The following is a 23,994-nucleotide window of genomic DNA, read 5'->3' on the forward strand; positions in this document are numbered from 1 at the left end:
ATTTAAGCGGACTTGAATTTTGGCTTTCTCATTCAGACGTCATATACTTGTCTTGTATTGGAGTAGCAAAATACGCATTCCCTTGGCAAGCTTCTGTGAGCGCTGCTCACTGTCGCTATCCTGTTCACGAAGAGTAGATTAATTTTCACTCGAAAAACTGTTTTGCTGATTCGCGGTAGTGAAAGGGATATTGCATAATCCGCTGATAAACAATCTGTGATTGTGTATACCCTAATCACGTATCGATGTAACAAAAATGTTTTAATAGTGAATTCCCTACTAGCAATAACTGTACCTCGTTACACCAACACAATCATGTTCCTTTTCTTAGGTAAGGACAAATGATGGTAAGTTGGATAGCACACGAGTCGTTCTAAACTGGTTAACAGCCCTGCCTTTCCTTTCTCTTCTGTTTTCCTTCCTTGCAGTTATGTGGCTTTCGTAACAGCACAAAATTTATTATCACTTGAAGTAATATTACCGCAGATCTTCACTCCTTGTGTGAACCAAGAAATACTTTTTAGTCTTACAATGCTTTAATTAGTAGTTGCAGTGCCATTACTTAAAGGTGTAATATTGTTCACGTATGCCTTACTGATGCTGTTTGACAATTCATCAAGTTGTGCCTTTTATGCCAAGTTATTTTCTTTGTTACTATTTGTTTTAAGTACAGGAATCTGTTTACATTGCGTTTTGACAACCCGAAGTCCAGTTTAGTTAGGGTTTATTTGATTTTCTGGAAGCATATCAGATCATATTTTTAAAATTTGTTGTCGTAGAACTGTCATCAGGAAAAAATGCCATTGTTACATCATTACAATTAAGTTTCACAACGCCTAGTTTTCTGCGTCTTCAAGTTCACTCGCCTTATCACTCGGTGATATAATGGGAACTTTCCGTAGAAAAAACTCTTTCGGCACGAAAGATATTTCGTCCCGTTAAAAATCTGACGTGCTGCGACTATTTCAGCTGTTTTCACCAGAGCTACGATTCGCCATTTCTAAAAATAATAATTGTTGGGGTTTAACGTCCCCAAACCACAATGTGATTTTGAGAGACGCCGTAGGGGAGGGCTGCGGAAATTTTAACATATCTGGTGTTCTTTAACATGCACCTAAATATAAGTACACAGGCCTCAAGTATTTTCGCCTCCATCGAATATGCGGCCGCCGCTGCCGGGATTCGATCCCGTGACCTGTGGGTCAGCAGTCGAGCATCATAACCACTAGACCACCGTGGCGGGTGATTCACAATTTCTGTGGTCGTCGTTGTTCAAAAAAAGAAAGAGATTTACTTATGTACAATGAGAACTGCTTTAAACGGTCGTACTCGAGGACGACTCAGCGAGCCATGTAAAGGAAAATGATAGGTGTAGCCTTAAGGGACAAGAAAGCAGAGTGGGTCAGGGAACAAACGGTTGTTAAGGGCATCTTGCTTGAAATCAAGAAGTAATGGACGTGGGCAGGGCATGTAGCGCGAAGGCAAGATAACCGCTGGTCAGTGAGAGTAACTGACTGGATTCCAAGAGAATTAGGTAATAACGCCAGAGTAAGGCAGAAAGTTAGGTGGGCAGATGAAATCAAGAAGTATGCAGGGATAACGTGGCCGTAGCTAGCATGGGACAGGGTTCATTGGAAAAACATATCGGAGAGGCAGTGGGTGTAGTCAGGCTGATGATGATGATCACTAGCAGATACGCGGGTTTGCTGTAACAAAATAAGAAACGAGAAAGAAAAAAGGCAACGCAGCCAACAGCGGTGGTTGGCTTACGCGAGCCCGTGCCGCTTATTGTGTCTCGTTTCCTCTTGTTAAGCTATGCGGGCTGCTTTCATGGGTGGCACTTTAGTAAAGGCGTTGCCACACGTTGTCACGCGTCACTCTGTTTACTTCAGCAGCACGTTGCGCCAGCGGATCGTGGCCAGTTTTGGATGCCATTTTATGCAAATTGCAATCTGTTCTTCATTTTTATCTTGCGTGAGGCCTAGCGAAATAATAGACTGATACCTGGCCGGAAGCCGTTAAGCTAACTCTTGCCTGTTACGGTAAATAATAGCACGAAGAGTTGAAAATGACAGAATGATGGGCTAGTTGGTAGTGCATAACTCAGAACAGTAGCGCAGAGAATCACACGGACGGCGACAGGCAAAGACGGGGACACAGCGCTAACAACTCAGTGTTTATTGCACGCGATCGCATATATATACACACTGCACTATGCGAAGGAGAAAAAAAAAAGAGGGGGGGGGGGGAGAGGCAGGGGCGAGGGTCACAGAAGGCAATCGGCCGTACAATCAAACAGGCGGTTGACGTGACGAAAAAATAGCATTTTCTTCTCCGATAGACATATTGAAGGTTCTGATCAGCTAACGAGGGAAATTATGGAAGCGCAGAGCTTAAATATATAGAGACGCTGTGAGTTGCCCTTCAATATGTCTATCGGAGAAGGAAATGCTGTTTTTTGGCACGTCAGCCACCTGTTTGACTGTGTGCCCCTCGCTCCCCCTTTCCTTTTTTTCCTTCGCGCAGTGTTGTGTGTATCGGGGGCGCAGCCAGAATTTTTTTTCTGGTGGGGGGAGGGGTTCAGCCATACTTTATGTATGTATGCAAAATTGAAAAATTTCGGGGGTGGAGGGGTTGAACACCCCCCCCCCCCGCTCCGGAATGCCCCTGGTGTGTATATATATGCAATCACGTGCAAAAACACTGCGTTCTTAGCGCTGTGTCCCGTCTTTACCTGTCGCCCTCCGTGTGATTCCTTGCGCTACTGTTCTGAGTTACGAATAGTGCGTTAAAATTTTTATTTGGTGTCACGAGGAAGGGGGGAACAACAATTTGACTTTGCGCAAATTGGCAAAATAGCACGAAACGTTGCTGGTTGCGCCCTCATAGAACAAAAAATAGCACTGCGTGACTGCCCCGTTTCTTTCTTTAAACGACAGGCGGCGTTGAGGTCCAATCTATATTATTCCGGCGCGAATTTTCGAAACGCAAATGTTATTACTCTTGGTGCTTGAACCAAGTATGACTATCGATATGACCGCACTCCATTCCAATCTGGGCCGCTATTTTGTAGCGCTGTCTTCTGCTTTATTTTATGCTAGTCTTATCAGCCACTACTAATGTCTCTAAGTAACTTAGAAGGGTAAAGAATATCATTAGCTCCGAAAGAATCCTCTGCTAACAGGCTGACAATATCTGCTGGTGATGTACCTGCAGTCGGATAGCAATCCTTCCCATCCCATCGTTCATGGGCGTAGCCAAGGGTAGCCGCAACATTAAATAAACTCACTTTTATTAGAAACTATACGGGAGGAAGTTGCGTTATATTATTGCAGGGATTGTTTTTCTTCTCTATTTTCATATAGCTACAGTACATATGTGGTTGTTACTGGGCAGGCCAATGTTTTCTTAGAGCTTATGCCGATTTCAAAGAATAATATGCCAGGCATTACGCTACTGCTGCCATGTAATATCTCTTGGGCCGCGGTGAAGCCACTGTAGGTGTTAAAGGGACACTGAAGAGAAACAATGAATCGGTTTAGATCGATAAATTGTGCTCTGAGAACTCTAATGTCGTTAATTTCGCCATGATAGGTTTATTAATAGAGGAGAAAATCAAGTTCAACGTTTCATTTTTAAATTTCGAGCCGAAATGTCCCCGCGTGAGGTCACGGATTTCAAAGTGTATTTATCGTATTTTGGCGCCATTTGCTCAGCAAAATTACCCCAAACTTGCTATGTTAAGTCTGATGGCCCCCTCAGAGTACAATGTACTTCATTTTTACCAATTAGGAACTACGTAGTCCCTAATAGGCGCCGTCAAAACATGTGACATCACGGCGAATGGTGCGGAAACTTCAAGGTGGCGTCGCCACCCACATTTTGTTTTTGCGCGTTTTCTCGCTTACTAAGCGTCTTTTGGCAGCAAGCGTGGCGTTTTTGGCACCGTGAAAGAGTACTTTACTAATATGAGAAAAATCGTTTTGCTGTTAGTATTCCTTGAAGCCAGAATGACGCTTCAGTCTTTTTTATCTGGAAAATAAAATTAGCACCGCCGTGGTGGCGCAGTGGTTACGATGCTGTGCGTTATGCGAGGTCGGTACTAAAGAGCCCCAAGGGGTCGAAATTAACCGGAACTCCCCACTCGTAATTATATCGAGTATTAGCACGCCTAACGCCCGGAAATATTATCAATAAATTTTGATTTCATTTGATTTGATTTGACACTCTTGAAAGTTTCGCGGACTCGATACCTGTTCATATGGCCAGAATCTCCAATGTTGTTGTCAGTGTACGCGAACGGCGATTCAACTGACACTGATATTATTCGTGCAACTAAGCAGTTTCAAATGCTCACATTAATTCAAGAAGATGTGAGCCTTCTTTGGCCTTACAGCTCAGAAGGCATCGAAATACATAACCGTCTTCTTTAAAGGATTCACATAACACTCCGTTTTTTTTTTTTTTTACTGATAATCGAATGGATTTATCAGCGAATGTAGTATTGTCGTTCAAAAGGATGCGCCTAGCAGAGGTTTTCTTTGAAGTGAGACTTACCAACTGTAAGGACTGCGCGATATTTGTGAGTTGTATCAGAAAGTAATAACTTATTGAAGGGCTCGTGTATCTTATGAGAGGCGCGTCAAGGTAACTTTCATTGTATACCGCACATCGCAGGCGCTAAATGAGACATATCACACTCGCAACTTCATTAGCAATGTTGCTTTCATGCATCATCTAGTATGACCGAAACTGGCACGATATTCAGAGCGCGCTACATAGATACAAAATGTGCGCACAGCTAAAGATAGGTTTTATTGGAACCAGCCCAAGAAGCGACGTATCCGCCGTGTAAACACAGACCGTCGGCCCATCACAACAACCTGTTTTCACAGCCGCTCATAATAAAGTTAAATATAAAAAATTCCGCACGTTGCACTGCGTCGCGCAAGGCTGGGGCCCAGCAAAGCTAGTCGGCACTCGGCTGGTCCTGGCTTGGCCAGGCACACGTTTATTCACACGCCGAAGCTCGAAGTGTGCACGTGATCACATTGTAAATCCCGAGTATTGGCCAGGTCTTTCTCTGTCTATTTCTTTCTCTGTCTTGCTATTTTAAGTGCGAAGCATTTCTTAGCGAAACTATGGCACTTTGAGCGTACTATCTATCTATCTATCTATCTATCTATCTATCTATCTATCTATCTATCTATCTATCTATCTATCTATCTATCTATCTATCTATCTATCTATCTATCTATCTATCTATCTATCTATCTATCTATCTATCTATCTATCTATCTATCTATCTATCTATCTATCTATCTATCTATCTATCTATCTATCTATCTATCTGTAGTCTGATCGTCTGTCTGTCTGTTCTGTCTGTCTGTTCTGTCTGTCTATCTATCTATCTATCTATCTATCTATCTATCTATCTATCTATCTATCTATCTATCTATCTATCTATCTATCTATCTATCTATCTATCTGTCTGTCTGTCTGTCTGTCTGTCTGTCTGTCTGTCTGTCTGTCTGTCTGTCTGTCTGTCTGTCTGTCTGTCTGTCTGTCTGTCTGTCTGTCTGTCTGTCTGTCCGCCCGCCCGCCCGCCCGCCTACGTCTGGGTGCTCTCATGATCGCCTCCTTAACTTGGTGTGGACCAAGATTGGCATGGGAGGGTAAGAGGATTTGCGAATATGACTGTCGGGTCATGACATGAATAACGTGAAAACCTACTCAGGAATGGTGAGAAGAGGCATTTGTAATTTAAATGCGAGAGCGTTAAGAAAAACCGACATCGGCAGCGTTCACCCGAAGAATGCAAAGAATAAAAATTAGGATCCCAGCAGAAATCGAATCCAAGCATTCTGCGTAGCAATGAAGTATTCTGCCACAGAGTCACGCCATGTCTACAAATTGGTTTGGAAAAACAGCCTATGCAGGTGTAATGTCGGTGCAACATCAATAGCGGTTGTGGTGCTGGCTATCTAATTTTACAAGAAAGCAATAAACGCTACATATGTACCCCTACGATACAGGCGTCATATCAGATAACTGTCTGTGGTTTCAGTGTTGGCTCCGCTTTTATAGCAGTCTAACAAACATTACAGTTCTATTCCTATAATTCAGCAAGCTATATTTAACCTCAAGCATTGCTCGACCCCGGAGGAATACAATAACGCAAGTTACGTATGATGTTCACATGAATGCGCCATAAAGTGCACTCCGTTTCGATAAAAGTGACGTATGTCCTCTAACGTGAGGGCTGACGTCACGTCGCACCATAAGTTACCCTTTAAACGCCAGTGTTGTCGACACGCCTGGTAAGCCCAGGATGTGCACACAGCTACTGCATTTACAAGAAGCACGTCGATCCACCTCGTAACGCTTAGTTCAAAGCCATGAAACGGAGCATAGAAGTACTCGCTAACTGCTTCGCATAAAACCGATTCCCACAACGCGTGGTATGTGCGGAATTCTTTTTCTCTGTCTTCAATTTCTTTCTCTCTAGTTCTCTTTTTCTCTTTCTTTCTCTCTCTTTCTTTATCTATCTTTACACTCATTCTCTCGCCCACCCGAGTTATTGCATCCCACGCCGGACAAATCGGCGCAGCGAGAGAGCGCGCGCCCGACGCACGTATTCGGAGAGCGAAGCAGAGGATGAAGATATAGGTCGGCAAAAAAATTAGAGCTCACTCAGACTCAAGAAATATACTTTGCTCTGAGGGCTCACTCGGACTCAGGCTCATCAAAATTTTCCTCAGCCGAACTCACTCGGACTCAGATTCCCTAGACTTTTTTCAAGCAGACTCACTCAGACTCAAACTCACAAACATATGACTCAGCCGGACTCACTCAGACTCACGGCTTCACGTGAGTCTGAGTGAGCCTGAGTGAGTCGACTCATGAGTCCGTTGGCCTAAAATTGGCTTTTTCGATCACGGTGTCAATCCTCTTTAACGCCAATATCTTACATAATCGGTGCTCTACGATACGCCTTTTGATCTTGTGCCTTCAGATACGATTTATCACCATATATCATATATCATTGTCATATATCAATCCAGTAAGGACACTTTTATGAAATGCGCGATTCATAGGCGATATTTTTATCAAGAACTTCCATGAAATGGTTTGCCGGGGGAGGTCATGGCACACCTTCCCCCAACTCACGCCTCTGATGAATAAATTTTGAGGTGGCGAATAAATGCTAGTGTGCTGAGACATGTGTGAAGAGATTTGAGTGTAAACGTAAGCCGATATGAGGCTGATAGTAATGCTGAAAATGAATAGATAGGACAATGAGTCAGCAACAAAAGGTGGAGCTCACTCGGACTCACTCGAGAAATATATTTTGCGCTTAGGGCTCACTCGGTCTCAGACTCACTAAAATTTTCTGCAACCGGACTCACTCGGACTCAAACTCGCCAAAATATTACTCACCTGGACTCACTCAGACTCAGACTCACGGCCCGATCTGAGTCTGCGTGAGTCTACTCATGAGTGACTTTGCCGACCTGTGGATGAAGATGATGACGAAGAGAGCGCGCGTCGGCATGATGATGGTTCTTTCTAGTTTACATCGCGAAACAGACAAACGGCGGACATAAGAGCTCTGCTGTAAAACCAGCGTGAATATGCAGCGATTTATGGAGCCTAATTATCCTTTTCTGTTACGTTTTATGTTTTATTGTGACACAAACTAACAAAGAGAAACCAGCCCTTGATCCATGCCCCTTCTTTCGTAGAGACTCGCGCTTAAGGCACAATGCTTGGTTTTGAACAACTATCTAAAATTTCGCAGCACCATAAGATTTTCGTAAAAAGCACAGCACAGTAAGTAGGAAAGCAAGCGCTGGAGGTTCGCGTGTCACATCAGCTTACATGGTAGTGAGCATCGCAGGAAGCAGGGTATCATGCTGCGCCTCAATACAACAAGTTTCACGAGAAACACAAGTTTGGTATACTTTATGCCGTTATGAAAAAAAAATAATAAAAACAGGGCCACGGGCTGAACCAAAGCCTAGTTCCGTCTCGTGAGCACAATGTTCTGCTTTTCGGCCAAGAGAAGCATGCTGGAGCCACTGCCGTTTAAGTTCACATCCGAAGGCTTCCCTGATGCGCTGCAACTTAGTCGCTGCATGAGCCGCACGAGGACGTAGAACATTTGCACGTGCGCCAGCTTCTCTCCTGGACATTTCCGGGGTCCCACACCGAAGGTTATCAGAGGGCCCTTGTCCTGGCGCACTTTTCCCGTGGCCGTATCCAAGAAACGCTCGGGCCTGAATTCTTCCGGCTGCTCCCACAATTTGGGGTCGTGGTTTACGCCGTATATGTTGTAAAGTATTCCAGTGTCCTTCGGTATGACCACGTCTCCTGCGAAACAAGGATGGTTATTCTGATTAACGTTTTTGCTTGCGTGGACTGTTGTTCGCATTAATGCTATTGCCTACTATGTCTTCGACGTGCACCTTCTTCAGCTTAAGGTTTTCAAGCCGGCAACTCTCTACGTTGTTGTATAACGGCAACAGAAGGTGATTCGCAATAGTAGGTTGTATGGTAATATTCATTAGTTGCTCATGTCGAGTCTGCAATCATTTATTTGTATGTGCTGTTGAAATTTTTTTGCACATATCGTGTGCTTTGCAGAGATATTACTTGTAATATGCTTGATAATCGTTTAACTTCCGTGATTGATTAGTAACATGTAACCGTGTGGTCTGTATCACGACCTCTGAGCAAAGGCTGCTGCTGCGGTAGTAGCGTTATTGTAGAGCACGTGCCCGCAGGCCCTTTCATGCTTTCAAGGGTTCTATACTGAGGTGGCAGTGCTACTCGTAAAAGAACATTTTCGGATGCTATATTATATTACGGTATATTATGTTATTTCATAGCACATCTCACTCTTCAATTGGCATTGTTTTATACGTTATAGTTAAATGTTATGCAATTTTAAGAGAGGGTTCTTCAGCCTTTGCACAGACACCATGTTGTGACTATCGTAGAGCAAGTTCGTGAGCTATTAAAGGCGCGTCGACAACGTTGAACAATAACGAGAACACAAACTGCATTGCATAAAAGTTACACGAACGCACATGCAGATACATAAAGAATAAACTCGTGTCCTTTCAGTTCGCTTTCCAAGTGGCGTCTCCCTCGCTCAGTGTCTGGCGAGATTCTCACTGTCCCGTTCACTATCTGCTAAATGTCTGTCACCACACTGCATCTCGGCATCTCTTCCCTGAAGCCGAGAAACCGCGGCGGCGCCTACAAGCACACTTGTATCGTCGCGGTAATAGGATAGCCGAAGGTGGGTGCGCGCCTGCCCGAGGCCGAGGCGCCATAATCCTTTCTTCTTTTCTTCGTTCTTTCTCTCTTGCCAGCCTTCTCTAGCTATGAGCCCGCCTTAAATTGTGAAACACGTATATCCAAAGAAAAGACACAACACACCACGACTACATCTTTTCGTTGAACGTACAACTGAATACGTTTAATCACACTGTCAGCGCATTTTTTGGCCACCACTAGTCCGTGCTTCACAGAATGTCATGGGTAAATTTTGATGATGGCACACGCACTGGCAAATATTGGTGTGAACTAGAGCCTACGAACGTGTTTGTAGACCAGTGTAAGAGATAGCCGCAACAGCTGGCAGCCGTTACAGAGACTGGTGTATCAGGATTAATTTTCAAATTAAAAAAACATTAAAACTCCTTCTTGCTTAATTTTCGATGCCGTCCTTTGGGAGACTAACATTAAACTGTTCTAAGAGAGAGAAAAATCTGAAACGTGCCAACGTGACGCAACCTTACTGCGGGAATCTTATTTTCACCTATGCTTGACATATTGCTTAGAACGTGCTCACCAACTGTGGTCTCCGTGCACGTCTTGTGAGGTAGACCGAGTGGAGCTATGGGCCTGAATCGAAGTGCTTCCAGCAGGCATGCTACAGTATAGGGAAGTCCGGCTCTATCCTTGTAAACTGGTGGCGTGTTCCCTGAAAAAAAAATACAGGGAGGAACCAGCCAACATGAATTCTCGAAGTTGTAGAAACACAACCACAGGATTTTATGCGGCACGAGAAATACTCACACTAGCAAACATGACGGCAGATATGAATGTCTTAATTTGGTACCAGAATTGATCACGTAGTCTTTGTGTCATTGACAATATCATAACGTTATATGACATGGCTGTTGCCTGACATATAAGGTACTGTGCTCGTTTACGCCGTTGCAATAACGTCGCTGCATACTATGTTCCGGCCTAGATGGCCTTAAAAGGGACACTAAAGAAGAAGAAGAAATAACTTTATTACGAGTCCTGCGAGTTGGTGGGGCGGGCCGATGGCCCCGCCTAGGAGACGGCCAGGAGTCCTTGAACTCTGGCGGCTTCCTCGGCCCGCTGGACGGCCCAGAGCTGATCCTCGAGGGCGGAGCTGAGCAGCGCGGCTTCCCAGCGTGCGCGAAGGCTGTCACTAGAGGCCGCTTTCTCGGTATTGGGACTAATCCCTCGGCATTCCCATAACATATGCTCCAGAGTGGCTCTGGATTCACATTGTTTACATTGGTCCGTTTCGTATATATCCGGATATATGATGTGCGAGAGCGCGGGATTCGGATACGTCCTAGTTTGTAACCGCCGCCATTCGACAGACTGCTTTTTTGTCAATTTTGGGTGAGGTGGCGGAAGTATGCCCCTCTGTAACCTATAATGTTTTGTGATGTCGTTGTATCTGGTCATTCGGTCTTCCCACTCCAATTCGTCTACCGCGCCGTCACGTCCGGAGGGTGCTGCGGCGGCACTTGAGATCGCAGCTCGGTCCGTAAGCCCTCGAGCCGCGTCGTGTACCGCGCCGTTGTTGCTGTCCTCCGCGAGAGCGTGAGCGGGTGTCCATGTAATGAATATATCTCTTTTGCACGCTTGGCCTCCTACAAGCAGAATGCGTAGTGCCTCCGGGGAGATGCGGCCGTTGGCAAAGTCAGCGACTCTCAGACGGCTGTAAGGGACACTAAAGGCAAATAAAAATTTTTGTCAGAGTGAAAAGGTCAATGTTATCAACAGGAGTGCTCTAGTAATCGAGAAATTAAGGTAAATGTAGTCACTAAATGCGCCACCAGTGGGACGTTTTTAAACGAGCCCGATGACGTCAAGAGTTCCGAGTACAAATTGTCACTAGTATACTAGCTACTTATGATAAAAAAAGAACATTTCGAGCGTTGCAAGACCTAATAAAATGCTGCTTGTGCGTTTCTGTTTGATTCATGAAAAAAAAAAAAAAGAACTTGACGTTACAGTGGAAAACGGCACGGGTTGTGGAAAAGTTCCGTTTTCGCAGGGCTGCGCTCCGCTCGCGCGGTTGCGTCTCAGTGGTAGTTTGATTATCGCGTACTGCTGCGTGTGCCTTGCATGCTCATGAAAGTCGCTCTAACGGAAAGTTCGACAAAATGCCGTGTCCATGTGATGCTGTGTAATGTGCTCTTCAGAGCAGAAACCACAGCGTCGGTTACCGGGCAGTAACGGCGGGCAACGCTGCGCAAGGCAAATGCTACGTCAGGCCTTTTCGGGCGCGTGATTTGAAATGCGCTAACGCTGTGCGGACGACTAAAACGCGATTTTCACTCAAAATATAAGCATTTCCTTGGAGACGTATGTGCGGACGGACGGACGGACGGACGGACGGACGGATGGATGGATGGATGGATGGATGGATGGATGGATGGATGGATGGATGGATGGATGGATGGATGGATGGATGGATGGAGCTCGTGAGCATGCAGAGCTGGCACATGCACTGCGGCTAGCTTCGCTTGTCGTAACGGAGCTGCCGGCGTTTCGCTTGGTTCGCGATGCCTGCAATGAACACAGTGGTGGATGGCAGTTTCTGGCAGTTTCTGCGACAACATGTAACTAATGTTACATTGCTACAAGTGCGGATAGCGAAAAGTTCAAGCACAGTTGGCGTTGCCCCAACATAAAACGTGCATCCGTTCTTTTAGAGCGCAGCTCTTAGGCGCCACAGTAGTGCGCGCCGTCGTGCGGTCGCCAATGACGTCATCACTAAGGTATGCGGCGAGGGCGTCCGCTGATACGATATATGGAAATAAAGCGCTGCATGAATGGAGGCCTGTCTGCGGCGGCTCTTGTGGAACGCGCCCACGCGCTGCCTTCCGCGATCTCCCGGTTAGCGAGGCAGTCGCGCTACGCTCCGTCTGCGGTGGTTGATGTGAAATGGGCTGCACGAAATTGTCCGCGACAGTCACGCTACTCACGGCGGGGTATGCAACTGTGCATACAGACATGTCTTTCTCAAATCGTTTACCTGAACTTATCTCAAAATCAAAACACCCAAACAGCTGCGCTCGAAATTCGCATTATGCAGTATCGTAACTGAACGGTGAATTCTTTGCTTAGGTATGACAAAACTGTAATTACCGATGGTGTCGTCGATTTCTTTTTGGATTTTTTCTTGTATGCTCGGTTCCTTGGCCATCATTAGAAACAGCCACTGAAGTTTTACAGCCGAAGTGTCAGTCCCAGCTGCGAAGCAGTAGTCGAAGTGAGCACCGAAAAATTTAAATGCCGTTGGAAATATAGCCACTGAAAATACTTGCGATTGCAGTTTGAGTTCTCTGGTGCGCGCACGTACGTGCTTTCATTCATTATGGCCACTTTCTAACCTTCTTTTATCTAAAATTGGGTCAAACTATGCCAGATTTACAGCTCGCTTCTATGGCGTTCGTTTTTAGAATCGCATCCCTTTTCGTGTTAAGTCGTCTCGTTCACTGCAGTCTTTTAAACATAATATGAAAAAAATTCTGTTAAACGAGCCTTTTGTTCATATGTAATAAACCTATTTTCATCATCACTTCGTTCTTTTTGTATTCCTACTTATGCGCGTCTTGTAGTATTGTATAATGTTGTCTTGATATAGATATATACTTTGTTCTAATTCACTGTGCATTCTTCTGTATTGAATGCATTTTTTTATTTATTTGTTCCCACTTTTAGCTCTCGCTGCTGTTACTTACCTTTTAACCTTTTATGTATCCCACTAATGATATGAGGTCTCCCTGAGGTTTGACACTTTCGGACCTCTCCTGGTGCTGTATGTGTGAATTGAAATATCAAACATCTTATTTATATTAGATATCTCGAAACATTTGTTTTTGATGATGGACTATGATGTGGTACGGCATCGTGGCTCCTTCTTACGTGAACTCGGATGACGGCTGTTGCCTTCGAGATCCCTGTGTGCACATTCGTGTCTATATCCGCCGTTTGTTTACTTTTTTTTTTCTTCTCGTGATTAGACACATGACAAAAGAGGCTCCTGGCAAGATGATACATACTGAAGGCGCTTTCGTAAGTGAAAATTAGTATAATTAGAAATCTCGATGACACATATGACATCATAAGCGACTTCCGAGAAGGAGGCTTCTGAATCAGTGTAAACTTCAACTTACGACCTGAACACTGCATGTTACAAAGAGTCAAAAGAAACCGAGAGCACTCTACAGAAGTTTAAACAGGTACCTCCAAAGATATCCATAACAACCTGCACCATATTTTCTTTGGTTAGGTATTCAACGTCTTCTTTCTCCTCCCGGATAGCTTCTTCCCTAGCACCAATTATGGCGTGCGTGAAGTTCTCGGTACTGCCTGTAGAGCAGAGAAAGATGCTGAGATCAGGATTACGTTTTGGACAGTGACCATCTGAGTAGAAGCACAAAGAAGAGAAAAGAAAGCCAAAAGCGCGGGCACATGGCATGTTTCACAGCGCATACGGAGAGAGCCTCAACCGAGAAATATTTTAGAATCTGGTTCCAACAGTTGTGCAAGCACATGTACCTGGGACGTAGGTGGCTTCAGCCTTGGTGAAAAGCCTGTCAACGATCACCCTGAACTCTGCAAACAGACTTTCGACCCTTTTCTCCCGTCTGCGATACAGGAATGCCAACCAGGGAGCGATGTCGCTCGGCAGTCCATTGGGTGCGATCTCAAGGAATTGAGTGGCGATCGCTTCCAGGCGCCGGATCTCCTTGTCCTCTTCGCTCAAACTGAGAAAAGAACTCATATCAGTTGATCTCAGCACAGTGCCAATGAATTCAGCACGAAAGAAAAAGAAAGCGTTCCCGTGAAGCGCATCTATAGAGCATGTTCCTCTTAACGGTGTTCTAAGGCAAACGCCTTAGATCACTGTTTCGAGGTCGCGTTGTCAGGTGCACAAAATCCTCAGTGGCTATAGGAAGGCCGTATGTGCACCAAAGCATGTATACGAGTATAAAATACGTAATTAATGATGTCCCGACCGAGTAGGGGGGTAGCACATGATACAATCGACTAAAAACGTCAAGATCATTCAGTGCGTGTATTTCACACTGCCGCTAGTTACGCCTTGTACGAAGTCTGATCCCAAGTTGTACAAATGCATTGGGAAGTACGCAGCAGGCTTTAGCCTTCAAGCGTTACAGAGAATGTAACATGCAGCCAAGATTTTTTAGGTAATGGCACATTACTTGTTAGTACATCAGGTTTAACGTTTTTGGTGGATGTCGAAACATTAGAAGGTATTTTAACAACAGAATCGTGGCAGACCCTCTTGAGGATGAGGCTGCGACATTATTCAGTATGTTTGATGTACTCGCCTCCGGGCTCTTTCTTGCATGGGTCCTTCTGAGGCCGTAGTGTCTTTTAATGCCAACAATATTGCACTCAACGGCTCAGCCACAGTACATATTTGCATTCACTGCACACATAGCACGCTGTTGTCGTGATATTATTATTCATGTATATTTTACGCTCGTTTAATGCGCATATTTTAGGTCCCTCTAAAGCCACCTTACACCTGCTCATTATCGTTGATCACAACATTCCCATTGCGACACGTCCTGGCGCTTTTTGTCCACAGCTTCCCTTTGCGCAACACATGACATCATAACATATCATCATCATCATCATAATCATCATCAGCTGACTGAATATCATGTCATGCTGCATTAAAGCGAACGAGGTATGATGCTCCCGTCATTTCAAGAAGCGTCGTTACACTATTGCCTTAAATATTCTTGTGAGGACATTCTCACATACGTACTTAACTTTTATTTGCTTGTTTTCGTTTGTTTTCTGACAATCAGGGTGTTCGCAGGGGATGTGTAAGAGAAAATGCTATTACGCCTGCGCAGTATGCGTCATTTGAACTGGCGGGCCGGAAAAGGGTCATGTGTTCTGACAAGCTGGCTGGTTGCTGAAATATGTCTAGGTAATCAGTTTATTCACTTAGTTTAGGACCGCAGCACGCGCGCCTCTCGGAAAGCGGCAACAACGACAACGCTAACAACAACAGCAGCAACAACAGCAATAACAATAACAACACATAAATGACAGTATACTGTGCTCACTCTGTGCCGTAGACGGATACCCCTACCACGTTGTAGAGCAAGTAGAAGAACGGCTTTCTCGAGTCGATGACCTGAGGCCCGTTAGGCAAGGAGTCTACGTAGGCGTCTACAACGTCTGCGCATAGCTTTTCCAAGGAATCGCTCACGGCGTACTTCCTGCATCAGTCGGAAATGCGGGATACGAGCGAACGCGTGCGCTTAGGGCCAGGGTTGTGAGGTTGAAAAGGCAAAAAAAGAAAAAGAAAGCCAATAAATTGAAAAAAATCTAGCCAATAAGTAGCCAGCTTCAGCTAAGGGTAGTACATGCAGCCAAAAGTAGCCACGCGTGTGTGAAAATAACTGCAATGTTTTAGAGCGCAGCTCTTAAGCCCGAACCATATAGAGCGTTTTTGCCGGCGTTTCCTGGCGTTGCGTCCCTCGGCGTCGTCGCATCAACGCCGTCAGAGAGAGCGGCAAACCATATGAAGAGCGTTAGCTCGGCGTCACACACAGTGTGACCAGAGGGAATGAACCTGACACCTCGTAAAGCAGTGTACAGTTTCCGTCAATGGACCAACAAGATATATTCCTGATTATAGCTTTTATGTCTCATTAGCAGTTCTGCAGTTCTGTGGTGCAGAAAATGAGTCACAACGCCACCGAAAAGTCTATTTTCTTTTTTTTTATTTGACTTGTAGCGCCAGCTATTGGCATTAAGAAGAAGCACAAACTTGTAATATATGGCCTCTGAGCTTGAAGCTGCCGTACATCTTTGAGGCCACGTATTCGGCCAATACACTCATTCCTGCTAAGCCTACCGATGAACTTGAGTACGGCGCTCGGAAAGACTTCAAAGATATCACGATCGCTTTGCTGTCGAAGCTTCTAGGGAACAAGCTAAGTCAAATACAAGCATCAGTTGAGAACTTAAGGGCCACACAGTGCACGGCGACGACTTATTAGATCCGAGGCGGGCGGCAGCCATTTTGGCAGCAGCGACGACGCCATTACGTAGCGGAAGTCGCTGCCAGCCGCACGCTGATTGGTCCTACGTACATCGAACTGCTTCCGGCGTCGACGCTGCCGCCCGTGATGTCTGGAACGTCCAGAGGTGGACGTTTCGGCCACCGTAACCGGTAGCGTCGGCGTCGAGGGACGCCGGCGTACGAAACGCCGGGAAAACGCCGGCAAAAGCGCTCTATATGGTTCGGCCTTTAGGCGCCCGTTCCTGCGTTCAGCGGCGTCGCCGTCGCCGTCGGTGGCGTAACCGATAGACATGAAAAAGTAACCGATAGACCCGCGTTCAAATCCAATTCCATTCATCCCAGGATGAAATTGGATTTGAACCCGGGCCCTCTGGGTGGCATTCGGATATTCTACCTCAGAGCCACGCTGGTGTTTTTTCTGTACTACAGGGAAGGAAACCGTTGCACTTAGATTGATACTATAGAAAATAATCATCAGGCATTTTTAAACACGAATCAAACACAGAAAACCAGTCTAGAGCGTCACTAGAACGTCCATATATCCCGCATATTTGAATCAATTGTTCCTGGATTATGTTTTTTTGGTCGCGGAGGCTCAGCATTTCTGTCGATCAGTCTTGTTCCTTCCGCTTGAGACCCACGCGGATGCTTCAAACTCATTTGCGAAAACACCCTATATAGGCGTCATGTCGGGCAAGGAATCGCGTTAACCTATGTGATATAGCGTGGCAGAAGAGTAAAATAACAACCAGTCATCACACAATGCTAATTGCGCAACCAGTGTGTGGTTTAATGCTTCCCACCCACTGCAAAGAGCTCAGACATAATTCTCCATCGTCATCAGCCACATGCACCATCAACAAAGTGCACATAATACCTTACAGATATGTAGCGGGTACCTCGCTTATCGCCAGAAAGACGAATAATGGCGTAGTGGGTGCTGTCCTACTTCACAAAAATTATGATTTATGGCGATACCTTGAAGAAAGTCAAAACTTCAAACACAGTTGGCCCTGCCCCAACACGAAGCTTCGCTCAAAATTTGCATTAGGCAGTATCGTAATAGTGGGTGATTCTTTTTCATTTAAATAACTAATTTAAGGATACTTTTGGTGGAAATGAAAGTAAACCTAAAGAACTCTTCTAAAGCTTAAATGTCGAGATTAAAGCTTAAATTATTGACTTTACCAATCATTTCGCGATGATGACGAAGTTTCTCGCGCTGGTGCAGAAATGACACTCCTCACGCGTCTTGCGTGACAAATTTTTTAGAGGACTAGAACTACCAGCCCTGTGAAAACAATAAAAATGAGTACTGCATGCGTGTGCACAAAATCACAATTGCTGGGATTGAAGCATAAGCAGCATAAGCCCTTTGGCAATCGTTTCTCGCGCGATGACGAAGCCCGGGCAGTTAACCCTATTAAACATGTGTTTACACAGGGCTGGTCTGGTGATATCGCCCCTAAGTCAATCCTTTGTAGAAATAAAAAGCGTTGAACACTATTATTTATCATGTCACCGATATTCATTACACAGATAAAGATTTCTCGCTATTCCGCTTTCCAAGATAAGGTTCAACTTAACATCAGAAATCGCAGTGAATTTCGAAGCTTCGCTTCCGGGATATTGCCACAGGGATGCCTTAGGTGCCGTGTGTAATTTTCTTCAAACTAAACAGCGTATACCATTGTAATCTATACTTTTACAAATATATTCATATATTAACAAATAAAATGCATTATAGTCTAGTATATTTATTCTGAATTGGTCTGGTGAGGTTGATGAAGCTGTCTGTCTGCTTTCGGAAACGCACAATAATTGCTATGTCGTTTATATATTCCCCTTTATTTTCATTTGTTTTTTAAATCATTATGCATTCTTCAAATGAATAATTTACTGCTCAGATTATGAAATGCTGGCGAATTTCCCAGAGTGGGTATGGGCCATTTTGATGAGTAAACAAACGAAAAAAAAAAAAACTATATTCCCGAGTCGTAGTCTATACCTGATTCTAAAACAGATAACACAGATAATTCGTCGAATGTCCGATTCTCAATGTCGAATGAGTGTAGAGCATCTGGGAGCGGAGTGCTTTACATTTTCTCCTTCACTTAGCAATTACAGTATAAATTTGCGTTCAGTAATAGGCTGGTCTGCAAAATGTGCACCCATGCAATAGTTTTCCCCCGAGTGCCAACCATGCATCTAAAAATATTTTCTAATATGTAATGCAAGAGCCCAATTCACTTTCGGGAGCTAGAAACATGCCTTTACCGCCATGCTTTGACGCCGCAGCTTCGAACGCCAGTGGCTGAAAGATACTACATATGAACATTTAATTCAAATCGAGGTAACAAGAAAGAAGCCAAAAGGTAGCCAAGTAGCCACGACGTTTTTTCTGCCTCCCCCAGCCAAAAGTAGCTGAATTGGCGCAAAGTAGCCCTACCTGGCAACCCTGCTTGTATGTACGTATGTATGTACGTATATATGTATGTATGTATGTATGTATGTACGTATGTATGTATGTATGTATGCATGTATGTATGTATGTATGTATGTATGTATGTATGTATGTATGTATGTATGTATGTATGTATGTATGTATGTATGTATGTATGTATGTATGTATCATCAAGCAGTTGAGTCAATGTGCCTTCTAGGCAAATATTTAGCCAGGAGTAAGTTTCCATACTTTGACACTTAACTGCTCCTGCTTCAACAAGGCACGCCTCGACCGTCAAAACGAGTGATGAAAAACTGCTAGTAAGCTTATTTACGAAGCACCTAAATATATACAGCCTACAGTATATGTATATAGTCCTGATGGCAATTTAATTCGTATAGCCCAGTTAAATTGGAAACCGTCTTGTCGCGAAAAATATAAAGAAGGCAGAGTTAAACTGGGGAGTATGTATTAGACATATTTTATAAAAATTAAGACTCTTAATCTAACTTCTCGCTGGGCTTCACCCCAGCTCCGCTGGTCTTTGGTGTTGGCGGTAGCAGAGCCACGCTTAATTTTTAATTCGCTGCGAGAAATTGGTAAGCAAACACCTTGTCACTTCTTTTATTCCACTGCGACAGAAAAGGACCACCGAAGCTAGCGAGCGAAGAACGCAAGCCCGGAAAGACGTCAGAACAGCGCCTCCTCTATTTTGTCTGAAGACGCCCAGCGTTGCAGTGCCTTTCTGCACGGACGCTCCATTGCGCACCCATGGTACAAGCCTCACTGCCGCTGGCGGTGGCCTTTTCCGTGTGACGTATAGATGACGTCCCTGCGAAGCGCTCTGGCCTTCCCTTGTATACGTGGAGGTGTGGTGCCTCGCCGCTCCTCCTCCTCCGCTAACCCCTCGCCACGCCGCTCTTCTCATCTCCACCTCGCTATGCTGCGCGATGGTAATTTTATCTCGGCGAAAACTGCGCACGACGACATGAGATACCTAGCGAGGTTCTAACGGCACCGCTGTAAAAAGAACTGTTTATGTCGACATCGCAAAAGTGTTTCTGGACTGCTTTTCCTGGGCTCAATGAAGAGACGATGATTATCAGTCTCAGCGTGCACGTACCTAACAGCCAGAAGAGCGACCTTCCTGAGTGCCTTCCATCGTGGGTTGTAGTCTTCGAAAAAGATGTCATGGTTTCCCCGAGTCTGTATTTCCCCTGTCGCGTAGGAATTAAAAAAAAAATGTTTTCTTAGGATGTCAGATAACCATATAAGTATACGTTTAGAAGATCTGGAAACGAACGTATATATACTCAGTTTTGATTAATGCAGTCTTTCAATCTATTCTTTATACCTGAGCATTGTTTTTAAGCGCTTGGCGTTGCGCTGTTACGGCTGACAGCCGTGGTCACATTAAGATGCAGTGAATGTCCGATAGTTTGATTGGGGCACACATTGCAGAACTCTAAGTGGTAAAATTAAGCTTCAATAACGGCGCTCTTTATAATCCACGAATCAGTTTCAGACGTTCAATTCCTAAATTTGATTATTACGCCTACAGGAACAAACGAAAGACTGGATGTTAATACGCCGAGGTATTAATGTATTGCGTAAGAAAGCAGGCTTTTACGTCATAAGCCTCGATGCATAATTGCTGTTGCAGTTAGGAGCAAATATTTCGCAATGTGACGCTGTTTTGCTGTGTCGGCTGTGGGTTGGGTAAACTAAGTCATACAGTTATCGCACCGTAATGGATGATTCACTCATGCGCGATAAGTGCGAATGTCAAGAGACTAGCGAGCACCTGTGTCATTGTTACCACTTTGATGAACGACACCAGACCCTTCAATGTTCATTGAGTTTAGTTATCGATCGGCCCTTCACATAAAGGAGATGTCAGGATAATATAAATATTATCTGGATAGCGCAACAAAACATGGACACAAGAAGATAACATTTATACCGTGACGGACCAGCCCGCCCATTTCGCCACCTTCGTCGAGATGACGGGAGCCTTGCCTCACATTTCATCGGCTCAGAATGCCAATCCAGCTCTTCTACATTATTTGGCAGCGTGCCGACAGTGGATAAGCTGCACCATACATCTGAATTATATCAAATATTACTCCTTTCTCTTTATTCTAGCACGAAAGTGTTTTATGCCGGGGTGCACCAAGACTTCACTCACGTATTTCTGTCACGGATATGGCGTTATAAAATGTAAACAAACAGATGACAAAGAAAAACTAGAAGAAAAAGTTTTGTCTCCGGGAACCAAACCCACGACCCCTAGCTCTGCGGCGCGCGGCGCGAAACGACTCGGCCACAAAGCCTATGTTATTCAGCATACTAAGGGCGAGCTATTTCTATACACCATTTACCTCTGGCGGCACGCAGAGCTCGGAGGCACTTGTTTTGGTTATGACCAGCGAGATGGCACGAACGGCGCGCTTTAAAGGTCGTCGGCCCGCTCGTTTGAATGCGCGCGCGCCCCCACCTGTACTTTGCCATACAGGGCGTGGTCGCCTGTGCGAGCGGGCTTATCTCGTGATGGGGGTGGCTTGTACGTCTTGTGGTTTCCCCGCAAGTTTAGGATGAAGTTATAGAGTGCACGAAGGTCACTTTGCTCGCTGCAGCGGCCGCGTTTGATAAAGGAGCGTGCTGCTCAAACGCAAAGTAGTAACAACTGTGACAGTTGTTATTTCGCGCTCATCCTGTGTGTGTTCTTTTCATGCATCCTTTGTGCTTGAGCAGCACGCTGCAAGTTTTGAGCTGCTTGCCGTTCTTCGCGTGACATTACAACTTGTTGCTATCGCATTCATTGCTTCGCCCCTGCGGCGAAATAATGCACAATAAACGCTCGACTACCTCTGTGAAGGCATGTTTCACTTTCGTGTTATGCCGATTCCTATGACGGAGGGATCAGCCATGTTTTTGTTCCCCACTACTCTGTTCACATATAGGGTAGAAAACTGGCTGAAGTGTAGTTAGCTTCTCAGCCTTTCCTTTATTCCCACTTTCTGTATCTAGGGCGAGTCATGTCATATCATGAACTGCGGAGAGTTATACGAAAGGACACATGTAATATTAGGGATGTCATAAAGAGAATGACGATCATAATACCCTCCTACTTCAGTCAATCACCGCGAATGCTGCTGCGAATAGCCATACACAAGATGTTTACTTGCAAAACGCATGCTCACCCATTTTGGTCTGGAAGCGTCCGGCGAACTCGTGTCTCCGCTCCAGCAACGCTTCCCAAATGACAGCCTGACCGTTCAGGATCACCATGGGATTGTGGGCCATCCACAGAGTGAACACATCACCGTACGTTTTTGTCATTCCGGTAGCTTTGGAATGCAGGTCGTTAACGCTGCGAAGCGCTGCGAGCCGGAAGGACAACGAATTATAGACGCCAACGAAAATTGAGGGGACACTTAAGCTTCGCCTTTAAGAGTTGAACGCATTAGCGATATCCGGCCCCATCCTCATCGTGCTCTAGTTCGCTTGTCATTATGTTCAGTCGCCCGGTCTCTTTCTCTCTCTCTAACACACACACACACACACACACACACACACACACACACACACACACACACACACACACACACACACACACACACACACACACACACACACATATTCGACATACCTATAGTAAAGGTAAAGGTTTCCGCCCTCTTCAACAGCACTTTTATGACCACAGTGTACCCACTACGTGCGTGTAAGAGAGAGGGATGTTTATTTACAGAAAGGCAGACAGATCGGCCTGAGCGATAGTATGCTCTAGCCTGCTACTCTACACGGGGGAGGGGAAAAGGAAAAAGAAAGAGTGATGAATGACGATGGTAAGAAGTTAGGGAGGCGGGGGAGATTTAAAGATGGAGAGGAAAGAGAGAGAGAGAGAGAAAGATAGAAAGATAGCACATGACACAGCACACATAGAATCAGTCGGTCACTCTTGCGTGGTAGCATAGCACACATAGAAACAGTCGGTCACTCTTGCGTGGTAGTTGGTCACTTCTGCGTGGTACGCGACATTTCTGTCACAGGCGGTGAGTATGTACAGCGTTGGCGCTGTGCTGTAGCCGCGCCTCCAGCCCAGTGGCCTGCAGGAAAGCTGTGACCGCTCGTAGGACCACAGTTGCACTGTTGGCGTCAGGCCAAGGGCCCAACGCAACCTCATCGGTTAATGGCCTATCATGAAATCGTTCAGTCGCGGAAACCAATTTCTGCCGGTCAAGTGCATATGCTGGGCACGTAGAAAATGTGTGTTGAAGTGTTTCTGGCACTTGACATTGTGACACCGGTCCGAATTGTGTGTAAGAGAATGCGCGCACTAATGTGTATGCCCTTTGTAGTGGATGGCATGCTTTAAACCAGCAGCAATTACGCGCGTGATACTTTTTCGAAGTTGCGATGCACCCACTACGTGTTCGTAAGGGAATACGCGCAGTAATGTGTGTGCCTTTTGTAATGGGTGGCCGGCTTTAAACCACCAACTCGTTATGCAGTTCACATGGTGTGACACCCGATGGCAATATACGCTTGTACCCCGGTTTACTGCGACATTACATCTCGTACTGTGACAACTGTAGCCCCGCCACGGTGGTGTAGTGGTTATGGCGCTCGACTGCTGGCCCGAAGGTCGCGGGATCGAATCCCGGGCGCGGCGGCAGCACTTTCGATGAAGGTGAAAATGTTTGAGGCCCGTGTATTTAGATTTAGGTGTACGTCAAAGAACCCCAGGTGGTCGAAATTTCCGGAGCCCTCCACTACGGCGTCTCTCATAATCATATCCTGGTTTTGGGACGTCAAAACCCAGATATTGTTATTGCGATAGCAATTATGTGGACAGTATATATATATATATATATATATATATATATAAAGTCTCAAAGAAAAATAATTCAGAAACATGCTTCTGAAGCGCGGAATCGAACCAGCAACCTCTCGCTTCGCAGCGCGTGGCGCTAACCATTACGCCACAAAGAGCAGATCCTTCAGATAGCTAACGGCGAGCGTTATATGCACACCCTTTACCGCAGGCAGGACTCAGAGATGGCAGGCGCTTATAAGCGTTTCTTCATTACCAGCGAGATGGCGCGAGGAGCACAACAGACGTAGGGTGCCTTCATGCGCGCGCCTCCGTGCCTCGGATGGAGGAACGGAGGCGCGCACATGA

At 45.4% G+C, this 23,994-nt stretch overlaps 1 protein-coding gene across 1 annotated transcript; it reads right to left on the reverse strand.

Annotated features, from left to right (window-relative positions):
• Positions 1–7,948: 7,948 nt before the first annotated feature.
• Positions 7,949–22,167, reverse strand: LOC119377838 (cytochrome P450 1A4). The gene is made up of 8 exons (XM_037647138.2): positions 22,013–22,167; positions 19,933–20,026; positions 15,399–15,554; positions 13,849–14,057; positions 13,534–13,659; positions 12,433–12,537; positions 9,863–9,994; positions 7,949–8,373 (listed from the first exon to the last, which is right to left on the reverse strand). The coding sequence occupies exons 1-8, from the start codon at positions 22,149–22,151 to the stop codon at positions 8,021–8,023; spliced, it is 1,314 nt and encodes a 437-aa protein (XP_037503066.1). The 5' UTR covers positions 22,152–22,167; the 3' UTR covers positions 7,949–8,020.
• Positions 22,168–23,994: the final 1,827 nt, after the last annotated feature.

This window comes from Rhipicephalus sanguineus, unplaced genomic scaffold (genome assembly GCF_013339695.2).
Source record: "Rhipicephalus sanguineus isolate Rsan-2018 unplaced genomic scaffold, BIME_Rsan_1.4 Seq5768, whole genome shotgun sequence".
NCBI lineage: Eukaryota > Metazoa > Arthropoda > Arachnida > Ixodida > Ixodidae > Rhipicephalus > Rhipicephalus sanguineus.

Coding starts and splice junctions, on each gene's coding strand:
- LOC119377838 (XM_037647138.2), bottom strand. CDS start 22,151: ATGACAAAAACGTACGGTGATGTGTTCACTCTGTGGATGGCCCACAAT. Junction 14,058..15,398: donor GTATCCGTCTACGGCACAGA/GTGAGCACAGTA, acceptor TTCTTTTCTCAG/TTTGAGCGAAGAGGACAAGG. Junction 13,660..13,848: donor TGAAGCCACCTACGTCCCAG/GTACATGTGCTT, acceptor TCTGCTCTACAG/GCAGTACCGAGAACTTCACG.